The 13,735-nt window shown below is 50.3% G+C and overlaps 1 protein-coding gene across 1 annotated transcript in view; it reads right to left on the bottom strand.

Moving 5' to 3' along the window:
• DHRS11 (dehydrogenase/reductase 11) overlaps nt 1-13,735 on the bottom strand; it is a 63,993-nt gene that overhangs the window by 45,009 nt on the left and 5,249 nt on the right. The window contains exons 2-5 of the mRNA XM_021415755.1: nt 7,117-7,326; nt 1,327-1,421; nt 954-1,083; nt 672-764 (exon numbers count right to left, since the gene is read on the bottom strand). Of these exons, the coding sequence (XP_021271430.1) occupies nt 672-764; nt 954-1,083; nt 1,327-1,421; nt 7,117-7,326 (528 nt within the window). The remainder of the gene's footprint in view (nt 1-671; nt 765-953; nt 1,084-1,326; nt 1,422-7,116; nt 7,327-13,735) is intronic.

The raw sequence follows: 13,735 nt of genomic DNA, 5'->3' as shown, positions 1-13,735 counted from the left end.
ATGTGTGGGACATGTGTGGGACATGTGTGGGACATGTGTGGGACATGTGTGGGACATGTGTGGGACATGTGTGGGACATGTGTGGGACATGTGTGTCTCTGCACAATCAGGCTAAGACAAAGAACAAATGAGCAGCTGCTGAGCAGAAAAGAGGGCACCAAGAGGATGGGTAGCAGAGCTGCACTGGCTTACTGTCTGCCTAAGCAATCACAAAACTATTGGCACAGTAGTTCTGCCAGCTCAAGCATTGCCATCCTTACAAAAAAAAAATACCAGAGAAGAACAAGAAATCCTGTGCCAGCTGCTTGCAATACAACACACTTCTTGCCCATCCTTGTGTAGACATGTTTGCTTACTGTATTTTCTCTTCAATGAAGAGGTGGCAGCCCACAAAATTTCAAAGCTGACTGATAATTTATTTGCACGAACATCGAAGTAAGAAAAAAAATATAGAGAGTGAGAAACTAAACTTGAATGAGAATTTGCACCATGTTTAAATATTAGTGCAATATCTGAGGTCTGAGTGCCAAGACTTGACTTGGAGGATGCTGACTATCATGGAACGCATTATGCACTCTGCAGAACTAGCTTCTCATGCAATTAGCCAGGAGTGAGGTTGTTAAATTACAATCAGAGCCACTTCTCTCTGTTTCCATTTCTCCATGTCCTACCCGAATGCTCTCATAGGTTGCAGCAGCTCTCTCAGGGTCATTATCATGAAGTTTAAAAGCAAATCCCGTTTCTACCAGTCCTGGAGATATACACTGGAAAAGAGCAGAGCACATCCTAATAGGATTTGTAATTCTCCTTCAGTAAAAAGAAAAACCAAAAACAAACAACAACAACAACAACAACAAACGAGAACAAAAACCCCAAGCCTCTGCCCCACAAAACTTACCAGCTCTTTACCACCCACAAAGCCAGCAGAGAGGGAGAACCCTCACAGTACTCACTGTAGCTCGTATATGAGTCTTTGCTTCTCTGAGTTCTTGCCTCAGCCCCTCGGTGAGTGCCGTAACCGCGTACTTGGTGGCACTGTAAAAATGCACCACTGACTGTGGCACAACGCTGTGACCATTCATGCTGAGGAGAGAGCAGAAAGGAGAGTGCTGAGGGGGAGGCAGGCAGTCCTGAGAAAGGACCAACAGCGTATTCGGTCTTTGTTGTATTTAGACAAGCAGAGGTTTGAAAAAGTGTTTGGAAAATCAGCCATGACGATCCTGGGAAACCCCCCACACCCTTGGGTGACCATCAGCCCACCCAGAAAGGTGAAAGCTCCCCTGCTCCAATCCCACATGGCAGATCCCGCATTCCCACCTCACGTACCTGTTAATGTTAATAATGTGACCATCATCAATGTTTCTCTCCTTCATGGACTGATAGGCCTCTCGGGTGCAGATGCTTACAGCCATCACGTTGACCTGAGGGACAAGAGAAGAGGAGGCTAAGACCGGCAGCCCTGGCCCTGTGAGTCTCCCCCCACAGACCTCCTTGCAGTGATGACCAGCCTGGGTAAAGCTGCACCAGCGGAGCCCTGTCCCTGTCCTGCAGAGCTCATACCTGAGCGCAGCCGCACTCACAGGTCCCAGTGCATGGCAATTCCTATTAACACCAACAGAGGGAAATGCACCTACACGGACCTCACTGCGTGCACGCACCCCCACAGCCCACATTACATTGCAACCGTGCTCAGGGTTGCAGTAACAAAGGGTTTAGGCAGGGGAGGCACAGAGGTCCTGTTTTGTGAGACAGGCCTTGGCCTCTGCCAAAAACAAATAGACTTTATATTTTTATGGGCGACAATGAGGGCTGAGTGCAAGGTAAGAGAGCTGCAAACGCCCCGCAGTCAGCACTCCTTCCAGGAGACAGAATTATCGCATACAGCACTGAGCTCACCAGGATTCGGAGAGCCGATAGGACACTAGCAGCAGGTAATTAGGTCACCTGGTTAAAATGGAAATCCCCAGATAGTGCCTGTCAGAGAGCCAGGCACTCCTAGGCACTGCAAACCACATGGCCAAAGAGCTTCCCATGCACAAATGAAGCCAAAGATCATCATGTGGTCTCGGGGAGGGCCCAAGGGGGCAAGGAACCCTTGAGATATGAAAGCTACCGATCTGCCATGCTGTTGCTGACATCCTCCTCAACTAGATAAACCAAGGAAGGAAGGAAAAGGTGATTTATCCTTTAGCACACAACCCACAGCTTTCCAAGCACTTGCTCTTTGAACCACCACTGCCCAGCACACCGTGGTTCAGTTAAACTCAAGTCAAATCACCTCTGCAAGGTGTCACCTTTAATGCACAGATTGACAATTTGCTGGCCATAAAACACACACTCAAAGTTTCCAGGAAAGGAGAGATATGGAAATTCCCCCCACCTGTAATACAATAGCACCAAACACCCACAGGTGTGCACCAGACTGATGAGGAGGCCATGTCAGCAGCAGTGCTAACTGCTCAAGTCTGTAGTGCTTTAGGTTCAGAAGAGCGGCTGAGAGGTGGAAACTATTTGCTGAAGCGCTTTAGAAAGGATGAAACCATTTCAGTGCAGGACACACTGGCAGGCCCTACCTAATGGCATGTCATTTTTTAACCAAACAAGCAGGCCAAGCAAGTTTAAAAGCACTACTGTGAACTAAATATCCAGGAAGAAGTAAATTTTTGATGAATCAGAAGTCAGGTGTAGCTATAAATGGGAGAAGCAGCAGGAACAAGGTCGTGTGGACAGCAAATGACTGACTGTCTATCATCTCCATAAAACTTAGAAACAAAAACTGGGGAGGGCTAGCTAGAAGTTGGTGGCACAAAGGACAGGCAGCCACAAGAGAAGTTACTTTGGGGACTAGAAAGCAAAAGGCAAAAAGAGATGGATTTCAGAGGTGTAATTACTGAGCAGCACACTGGAAGGATGACTGGGGGTGAGCTGAAGGATCTTCAGCCTTTGTTTTTGTCTTGGTCGTTATTTCCTGTTCATTAGCAGGGGCTATGCCTATGGGTTTTGGTCTTTGCATAGATAAATGGCATTCTTATCTGATCCCATGTTAACACGGAGTACCCAGGCAACACAGTAAGTGAAGTAATCACCCTAATCCAAGTGCACTTTGGTTGAGCACACAGTCACTGCCAGATATCTCAGCCATCGTACCTGGAACTAGGGAGATAATTCCCCAGCACCAGGTTGAAGATTTACCTTGGCCGTGCAAGGAAGAAACAGAATCACAACTCTGCAGACATGTCAGCAGAAGTGGCACCTCGGCACTGGAGCAAAGCCCAGAACAGGCAGGGCACTTGAAATCTTTTGGATTTCACAGTAGAAGTCAAGGAAAGTGGGAGTAACCTGCTCCAGTCTCATACATGAACCAAGTGAAGAGCCAACTTTGAGCATTATAAAAGAAAAAGTAATTTTAAATCCCCATCTGCTTCCCTCCCTGCCTCAAGAAGCACCGAGCCTCAAGGCAGCGCGTTGCTGCTGCAGTCACTGCCTGCTCCACTCCATCTCCATGGGCCACTAGAGGGTAACATCAGCCTGACAGCAGGATGGAGCTGGGCTCCAGCACCGTGACTCACACCCAGCGATGCTTCCTTGCGTGGGCAGTTACAACATTTTGACAACTATTGGCAAAGCAAGATACTAATCAACAGCCACATGGGAAAGGCCAGAGCCTACATGGTAAGACACCCTGGTAACAGAAAACGACCAGCTGGAAGGCAGCTCTTCTCTCAAAAGCACCCACAGGATTTCAGGATCCCTATCCCATTTCAAAACATAGGACAGGCACTCAGGAACCTAAAAATATGCCTGGAAAATGAGCAAGTTCTACGGCTACATTGCTTCTAGAAATAATATAAAGGCTGTTTGTTACAAATGCCCGCACAAGACATCTTTCAGCACTTGTTTCTATTTTAAGAACAAAAAGTTCAAAGGTCTCTTGGCAAAGATGGTCAATACATCTGCACTCCCAGTTCACACCACATACTGCACAAAGCAGCAGGTCCGCAACCATGCCATGCGTTTTCTAATGCAACAAATTGCTGAAACAACTAAGGGCACACTGTAGTAATCAATGAGTTCCCATTGCCAAGCTGGGAGAACATAAAGGATCCTGTTCCTGGAAGCGCTGAGCACTTTGCTTTCCAGAATCAGGGTTTTTGAAGATATCAAACTGAGCATCCCAGCTCCAAAGCACACTTACAAATGCAGGTTACAGAACACACATCTACGCACAGATGGTATATAAGAGCAAGAAGAACAGAGCCTCACTGGCCAGTGAATAACGCCAAGAAGAACCAAACCTATTCAGTGCCTACAGTGATGGGAAGATGTGCGCTGCAGTCCTTTGTGCCTGGAACAGTGCAAGTGGAAAGTTCAGCTTGAATTCCTGGCTGTAAAGGTCAGTAGGCAAAACGTGAAGGAGCTGCTCAGATCCCAGAGCCCCAAGTCAGTGTGTACACAGCACCCAGCCCTAGCGGCTCCCGCTCGGACCGGGGACAGCAGGAGGACTTTGCTCCAGCCTCACATAAAGCACAGGCTCACAAACAAGTGGAGAGAAAAGAGGGGGAAGCTGTGAACCAAAAGATGAAGGGCCTAGAACCACATCTGAGATAAAACGCTCCCTCTCTCGTGCACACCGAATTTGCTGGCTGACAGCACAGGGCTCAGCACTGCTCTGCAGCAGCATGGATGCGATTTGTAACTTCAGGCTCCTGCAGCCCATGAAGAATAAGCTCCTGGAGATCTCTCCCTTTAGAACAAATACCAGACAATAAGGAACTGGAACGTTAAAGAAGAAGAGGAATAAGTAAATAAGAACATGACTTCAACAGTTAGATGTATACTGAGAGAGGAGCCTGGAAAAGAGACAGCCAGCCTCAAAGCTCATAAAAAATGCATGGAAAGAAAAATCAATTTAACAAAGAAAAAATGCCTTTAATTTAAGGCCCTAATGCCTCCCAAATCAATACGTTGATGGCTGTTTAGAAACTTTCCCTGCCTTGCAGCCCAGCAGCACACAGAAACTCTCCAGCCACATCTCTGAGCACGCTGCTCACTAACACCTTTCTCCAGACTGCCTTTGGAAGAAGCCTCCCTGCTCCTGCTCAGCGGCCCGTGAAAGCTGCTGGCAGCTTTCCCCCATTCTGACCCTGAGAGCTGCAGAGCATGCAGAAGAAATGGATGTGGTGAACGCTCCCTCGGGCTGGCGTGTTGCAGTGGGGTGAGCTGTCAGTGCAGATCCCTCCCCTCCCGGACCCTGCTGCCACCCCAGGGACCTGTACATGAAGCTTAGGTGTCTCAGCCTATTCCCTGGGCTAAAACAGCATGAGCGATTTTGTCAAGCAAGTGACAGCAGACACACAACAGTGCAGATCACAAAGCAGCTCCAAAGGGTGCACACAGCAGTGCCCGCAATGAGGAGGACCCCACAGGTTCCCAGACCCCACTTCTGGTCACCACAAATACCAGCACAGAGTGTATCCTACAAAGCAATGCCATTCCAAATCCTTGCTCCCTAAAATTAGTGGAAGATGAGACTCCCACCTGAGCTCCGGGGAATGGAGCACAGAGAGAAGGCAGTAGGCAAGCACCTTGTCCCTGCTCCAGCCTGCCCACTTCACAAAGAACAAAAGGTCAGAAGAACAAAGGAAAGGGAGCATGAGGAACACAAAGCAACACACTGAAGCTTCCAGACAAGACAGGATGACAGCAACCAGGATAAGGTGCAGGCGACCCACGGGGCCAGGCTTGCAGCAAAACAACGCTGGGAAGTGCCCTGCTTTTTACCAACTCAGCCTCGGCTACACTTCACTTAATTTTCTTTAAAGACTCCATGGCAACTGGGAGCAGGGAGATGCGTTGGTGCAGTGACCCGGGCTGGGCAACCCACAAAAGCCTGGCTGGGCAGACAAAGCCAAGCAGAGCCTGCTTTGGCTGCAGACACAGCAGTGAGCAGAGCAGCCAACATCCTAACAAGAACTTAATTAGCCAGAATACAGCAGCTCTCACCCTGACAGCAGGAGTCTGAGGCCTCCGTGTGCCTGTTCTGCTTTACACAGCCCCTGGAACTGCTGCTGGATGGAAAGCCACTGGCTGCCATGGGGCAGACAGGTCCAGGCTGCCAGACACAGGAGCCCCAAGCCTGTAACTTGTTACAGCTTTTCAAACAGACATCTTTTTCCTTCACTAGGACACTGCTGCTGCTGCAAAGACACTGTGGTTTACTCAAAGGCATGTGTACAAATCCTGTTCCCTATGAAGATGATGCTCTCACGTACAAAAATATGGAGGATGCAAAGGGAAACCCACCTAAAGCTGCTGCAAGGCAACACCACACAAACATGCACATATCCCACAGCTGTGGATGCCAGGTGTGTGCAGAAAAGGGCTGCCACAGAGTGACAAGTCCCAAAAGGATGCATAGCAGCACCTCAGGGCAGCAGTGCCCTGAGAGAAGCGCTGCCTGTGAATGGCATGAATCAACTGCACTGCCTCTCTGCTTGGCAGATGAAACAGGCTCGTTCATACTGAGCTCTAACCAGATTACAGGCAGAAAATGAAGCTTCAAAGACAAAAGCATTACAGCTTTTTAAGTCAAAAAGAATCTGCCTGTTTTAAAACCCACTGCTAGAACTAACAGGATTAGCTACAAAAGCCAGTGCTTGGTATTCAATTTCCTATTCTGAGGAAAAAAAAAAAAAAAAGTGAGGCTCATCGCTTTGTAGGAAGACACTGATCTAAAGGAAAAATGCTACTGAAGGTATTGAATGTTTTTGTGCTCCGGGGTGAAGGCGCGTGGCTCAGCAGTACATGACACCTTTCCACTTCCTGCCCAGCCAGCACAAAGCCATGTCAGAGCTAGAGGGGACCTGGTCCTCAGCTCCACGCACAAAATAAATACATGGGTACAATGGTGCTGGTGAACAAAAGAAAAAAAATCTATGTAATCTAGATAAACTGAGCATAGTTTGACAAGTTGAAAGTCAATGGGAAAGTGATCTCATCAAAAAACAAAAAAGAAGAAAAAGGGGAAAAAAACACTTTCTGGTCCCTTCATCCACTTCTCACAGATGGCTGTATTCAGGGATCCCAGCCCGCTGCTCTCCCCATGGCACTACTCACATCTATCATTGTCCGCCAGCCCTCTGTCTTCCCCGAGAGCAGGGGCTCCGGGCGAGCCAGCCCCGCGTTGTTGATGCACACATCAACTCCCTGGTGCAGGGTCTTGATGGCGGAGAACATGGACAGGATCTCCTCTTCGTTGGAGAGATCGCACTTGTACGGGATGAGGGTCCCAGGGTAGCCGGCACTCTGGCATTCAGCTGCCAATTTCTGAGGAAGAGAGAAAGGAAGAAAACATCCATCATCTTCTCTGTTTGGGGATAGGCCCAGGGGAGCAGCGCTGCTTTTCGCTGCTTGGAGGTAGCACTATGCTTATGTACTTGCATGAGAGCAGTACCAAAGAACTGCAAACAACACCAGGGCACAATGTTTGCAGCACATCCAAGCACAGCACCATGAGCCTCACAGACAGCACCAGTGGGAACAACAGGGGCTGCAGTTTATCCCTGAAACCTCTGAGGGCTGCAAGCTCAACCTGGTGCAGCCTCCTCCGTGGCCTGTGCTGCTGCACAAGGTGTGGGGCGGCCCCAGCAACAGAGCTCAGTCTATTACAAATGAATGTTTGTAGATCATAGCTTTGCACTGGCTTTAATGTCTTCACCTATTTCTTTCAAAGAAGGAACACTCTTCTGCTGCTCACTGCCCTAATCCATACAGCTTGAGGTGAGCAGGTGCTGGCAAACCACCAGTAAATGCCCTGCGGGACCAGGCCGACGTGCTGCAGGTCTATTGCTCGGCCAAGGGGATGAAGGACACGGCAATCACATGCCTTACAATTCCTCATTAGCCATTACCAACAATTATCCCAAGCCTCCAGATCTCCTATCAGATAGAAGGCAAAGGAAAGGCCGAGCGCTGCTGACAGCGCCGTGCTAACGATGCAGCCGTCACCGCGCCAAACCCTCCAGAGGATGCCCCTTGTCCCCTGACGCTAACGAGAAGCAGCATCTCAGCTCCGATGTGTCACGTCGGAGACGGTGACAGCTTCCAGCGCGAGGCGGAGCCACGTGATGTCTGGTTTCCGTGGAGAGATGGACTCCGGCTACAAACGTCCACCGCGTCCCTCCAGCAGCGGCGCCCGCAGCGCTCCCCACGCTGTGACATTTCAGCGGGTGCCATAAAACGGCTCCTGCTGGAGGCGGCTCCTCCCCACGTACCAAGGTGACTGCCACCCGCTGCGCTTACCAGAGCGAGGCCCGGCCCAGGCCTTGTGCTGGGAGGTGCAGGGCCAGACTGACACCCAGACCCCCAAACAAACATCAGACGAAAGAAAAAATAACACGGAACGTGAGGGAAACCGGAAGGGGAGAAAAATCAGACGGGCATCTGCTGACAGTGAGGCAGGATGGTCAGATGTATCCACATCCAAAAAGGGAGAACAGCCACCTGCAGATGTGAGCTGACTCCCAACGCCGAGCCCCTAGATGTTCTCTTCACCCCGGCCCTTCCAGAGGCTTTTTTGGTGATCAGCTCCTCACAGCAAAGTTTTACCCAGAGCATGCTCCCTCTTAGCACCCAGAGCACATTGCATTTTTATTGCTCTGAGGCAAAGAGCTCTGCTTGGTAAGTGATTTTTAACCTTTCTCAACACTTAAGACCAAGGCAGAGGTGATGCGAGCCCCTGACTGCGAGTTTAAGCCCCCTCTGGTTTGCCTTGCCCGTGTCCAGCAGCAAAGCACAGGTCTCGGACCAGAAGCTGAAACCAGCCCGAGCCTGAAGGTCTGCTCCAGTCTCATACTGCTCAGTGAAGGCACTGCAGCAGTGCAGGAATTATTATTGCTGTCACAGCACCAAGCGAGGAGAGGACGGGCATGCCGAGTTCAGTCGGAGATCGATGCATCCCAACAGCATCGCGCTCTGCTGGGGCTGAGTTCAGCAATATTTCTGCCCAGCAGAGAACAAAGGTGCCCCCAGGACCGAACCAACCCCCCACACCCTCTCGGGGCTGGTTTTGCCTTGCTGTACGTGCAATCTTGTTCGCTATGTGCTGGTCACATTTGAAAAATACATATATTTTTAAAGATCAAAGTGCACCCTTTAGAAAACAGTTTGGGAAAAATCTGCAGGAGCGACGTTTGGAAAATTAAAAGCAGAATGAAGGGCTGCTGGAGGATGCTGAACTACTGCAGGGAAAAGGCCTGGCTCCTCAAAGTTACAGGCGGGATAAACCGGGCAAGGCTGCCCTCCACCACGTCCTTCATAACCCACAGCTGAGGCAGGATGCAGCCAAACCCAGTCCTGCTGCATCCCCTTCGAGTCACTACGATGATTTCAAAAGATAAATACAAGCACGAGGGATCCAGGTGAACCCCCAGCGAGACGACTCATGCCAGGGGAGCTGCCTGGAAGGAGACAGGGCCCAGGGACACAGGCGGGGAAGGCCAGACAAGCTCATCTGCAGCCCAGAGGGAGCTGCCATGTTCAATATCTCAGTTTCCATGTTCAGCTGTCACTTTCCACTACTCAGTGCAGCTCTCAGAACAGCTCCTGGACGGAGGCAGGAGGGGCCCATACACCACATGCCATAGCACAGAGGCATGCAAAGGAGCTGCTACCCCATCCTGCATGCGTCTCCTCAGCTCAGGGCTCAGATACACCGCCAGAAAGCTCTGCCTCACTCAGAGGAAGGCTCCCCTGCCACCACTGACCACAGAAAGCCGCCCACAAATGGCTCCCCTGATCCTGCTTTTCCTGTCTGGTTTCTCGTCGCCTCAAACGGGAATCAGCACGGATCCTTTCATCTCTCAGGCTGCACTTGTGCTAACAAATTCCCTTTGAAAACGAAGCGCCGAGCAGCACTGACACCAGGCTGAGCTGAACGTGCTGCATGCGTCTCCTGATAAACCCATCGCGGGCTCTTCAAAGCAACATCAACCGTGGCTCAGTTCGTAGACACACGTAAAGGCAGTCTCTTAATTAGGGAGCTTGCAGGTTTTTTTTGTTTTTTGTTTTTTCTCCAGAGCAATAGTTAAGTCCCTCAATGAATGCTTGTTCCACTTAAAGAAAACCACACGTGCAAAGAAAAGCTGTTTTCCCAGATTTCACTTATAAGCAACTTGAGAGCGGGTGTGTATCACAGCACCAACCCAGCCCAGGGGAAGCTCTGCAATGAGAGCTAAGCAGCTCAGCACCACGGTGCTCCCACCTGCTCAGAGATGGGCAGCCCCACACGCTGCTACGGGCTCAAACCAAGATAAGACAGAAAAGGAAAAATAATTACAGCCTAGGTTCCAAAGTTTAACAGAGAGCCACCCATTGCCACTGATGCAAGCCCTCCCCTCTAATTCCGTGCACACCCAGCACCAGGTGATGCTTGCAGAGTTACTGACCACCCGGGGAAGGCCAGCTTTCTGCTCCACGTATCTACATTGCTGGTGGGGAACAGCAAGCCAAAATGGCATCGTGCAGTGAGATGCACGGGCCGCAACGCACCTCCTGCTCACACGCCAGCTTCTCCATTGACCCCACTGTGACTGATCTGAATGCGCAGCAGCGCTGAATGAAGCAATGAGCAAATGAAGACGACGCCGAACACCCACACATGAGTGGGACAAAGAAGAATACCTGGTCGTGATGTTTACCATGCATTATTTAGCTGTCTGCTTTTGAAGGTCTGAGAGGATGCCTCACAGTTAATGGATGCTTTCCAAATGTCAGGACTCAGTCTGTTCTTCCAAGAAAGAGTTAATGCTCTTTGTGCACAAGACACTCAACGAGGGCACAGCGCCACGCATTTAGATCAGTCCTGGTGAAATGGTTTTACAAAATTAATTGATATAAACATTTCAGGGGACTCTTAAGGGGAGGCAAAAAAGAAGAGAGTCACGTCGAGCTTTATTTGGCAAACCATCCTATTAACTTCAGACACATTTAGTTCAGAGAGATTAAAGCCAGCAGAAACCATTAGGTAATTTTTAATCTGACCTGCCATTCATCGCAGGTACTCGCATCCCACCGATTTAGCCTATGCTTAAATACGTAGCTGTACCAAGAAACCAACTGGAAAGAAACTGAAGTCACCCCAATTACTTTTGCTATCTAAAGGAAATGAAGGAGAAAAAAGAAAAACTAACGAACAGCATCACAGTTGTAAAAGAAAACTGAAGGCTTAAAAATCCTTTCACTTTACTGATTGGCAAGTTGCGAAGCTTCTTTTAATTAAGTTTTTAATACCAGTGCAACAGCATAGAGCGCATAAAGCTGGGGTTTATTCCAGCCATTTCCAAGGCACATTCAGCGACCATGGGCAAGGCTCAGAGCTCAGTTTCCTTCTCTGCAAAACGGAGATAATTGCACTGAGCCCCTCCCCAGAGCAGCCGGGGACCTGGGGCTTTTTGCCTGAGTACGATCATTACTTCAGATTTCTTCCAGCTCCCTTTGGATGGCATCAGGTCCCCAGACAGGGCCTCTTCCGGAGTCTAAAAAGACTTTCTAAATGAATAAAATGGTAAAGTGATTCTCCTTCCCTCTCCTGAGCTTTAAATCAATGCTTTTTACTTACTGTTTGCAAATTGCTGCTCCTTGGCTCACATCCTCCTCTGTTCCAAAACAAGCCAGTATGGTGGGGGATAGGAAAGCACGGAAAATAGGGTTCAAATGGAAAAGCAAACATGCAGTGCTCAGCTGGGGGCACCAGTAGGAAAACCTACAAAGGAGAAAGCACTAGCACTGGTTTCAGACTGTTTGCCTGAAGTGCATCTGAAGTACAGACTGTTTAATCAGGGAGACTGAATTATTTTTACACTGCTCCAGCGCTCTCAGCACTGTCAAAGGAAAAAAAAAAAAAAGCTCAAAACCTAGAGAAAATTGAGGTTCCTGTCTATATTTTTCCACCCTTCATCATTCTTATTTTACAGTCCTTGCAAAGACGCAAGGGTGGCACACAAAATCAGCACACATTCCATACCTAATCCCAAGAAAATAGATCCCACTTTATGGAAGAGGAGGACATACAACCCTTGGAAATTCCTTGGACATCTCTGACGCTTCCCAGCAGTGAGAAACAATGCACATGGGCACCCAAGGGGCACGGAACCAGCGTGCCCTCCATCAGCACAAAGCAACACCTCAGCATCTCGTGCTGGATGCTACCCAGGCTCTGCAGCTGGACCCCGTAGCAGCACCTGCCTTTGGGCCACGCAACAAGCCTGTCCCACAAACATCGTCTGCTGTCCACAGGTGGAACGTGGCTCAAGAGCCACTCAGCTGGCTTCAGCTCAGGAATTTCAGCCAGGTTCCTGGGTAAAGAAGCATCTGGTAGTGCAGTCATGTCCCCCTCATGCTATTAGTTGTCTCCCCAGAGGGCTGAGGAGCTGTGCTGCTCTTTTTCCAAGCCCCCTCTGCTCCCTGTACCTTCCAGCAGTTAAGCATTCAAGACATTTTTTTTTCTAGCTCACTTAATTTTAAATTTCTAGTGTCGCACACGCAAGCCAAATCACTCCATTTACAATGCCCTGGATGTTCCCGCTACCTCAAGGCATTCCAACAATTGCTCCTTACGTCAAGGCTGAAGGCACTTTTTTTTGGTGCTTGCTCAGATCACATTGCTACAGACTGGAGCGGAGGAGGAGGAGAAGCGCTGCTGCCACTATGACAGCTCATTAGAGCAATATTCCGTGCTTATTCTGAGGTATGACTATGCTAAAACAAGCATGGTGGGTGCCTGCCCACTTCTCAGCTCCAAAATGCATAGAGCAGGTTCCCATGCAGCCAGGCACGTGGATGTTTTCCTTCCTCAGCGCTCCCACGCCCTCGCAAAGGCTGCAGCTGCTGTCCCACAGCCACTCCCGGCCCCAGCAGCCTTTGGAGGGGGGGGGGTTGGGTTGGGGGGGGGTGGGCTGCGCAGCCCCGCGTGCAGAGCGACAGCTCATGCATCTTGCTGCATCGCCGCCCGCTCCAGCGCACATTGCCAAGGCAACCTGCGCACACATCGCCGCGCTCAGACGGCGGGGCCGAGCCTTCACCCAGCCTGCCCGGCAGATAACGGCACACATCTGTGTCACGTGCCTTGTAACCAAATGCGTCGCTGTGTTTGTGCAGGAGATGCAGGAGTACCCACAAGGGCGGCAGGCATCTACGCCCCCACCTCTGCCACAAGCTCACCTGGGGCTTTTCTGCTTCCAGCCCCGCTGTCCCCACCCATGGGACGCTGAAGCAGCACCAGACAACCCACAGTGCGCTCCAAGCTCCTCACGCAGGGAATCAGCCCAGGAAAACCTGAGCATGCCTCGCTCCTTTGGGAGGAAAGCAGCCGAGGAACTCCCCCGGCCCTGGCCAAAACTCGCCCCCTGCTACCACAGAGCAGCAGCAGGTCCCTGCTGCGTGACCCCACGGCCAGCCTCCCACTTCCAGTGCTCCACGACCCAGTTTGTTCTTCAGTTTCCAGCCGGGCAGCGCTGGGTGTTTGCCCACGCACCGCTGCGAGGGCCGGGCAGGAGTTGCTCTCCCCACACCTTTATCTGCCTCATCGGCTCCCGCTCTGCACCTGTGTAATCCTGAACGAATCCTCTTCTGAAAAGAAAGATTAGCACACGCTTACAGAGCAGCGGGCCTTCCCTCGCAGGCTCTCCGATATCCCCCAGCAGCAAAATTCAGGCGCAGGTCCCGAATTTTGACACAC

This window comes from Numida meleagris, chromosome 18 (assembly GCF_002078875.1).
Source record: "Numida meleagris isolate 19003 breed g44 Domestic line chromosome 18, NumMel1.0, whole genome shotgun sequence".
In the NCBI taxonomy this organism is placed as follows: domain Eukaryota; kingdom Metazoa; phylum Chordata; class Aves; order Galliformes; family Numididae; genus Numida; species Numida meleagris.
Note: the sequence above shows the minus strand (reverse complement) of the source record. Positions and strands in the feature narration are given on the sequence as shown.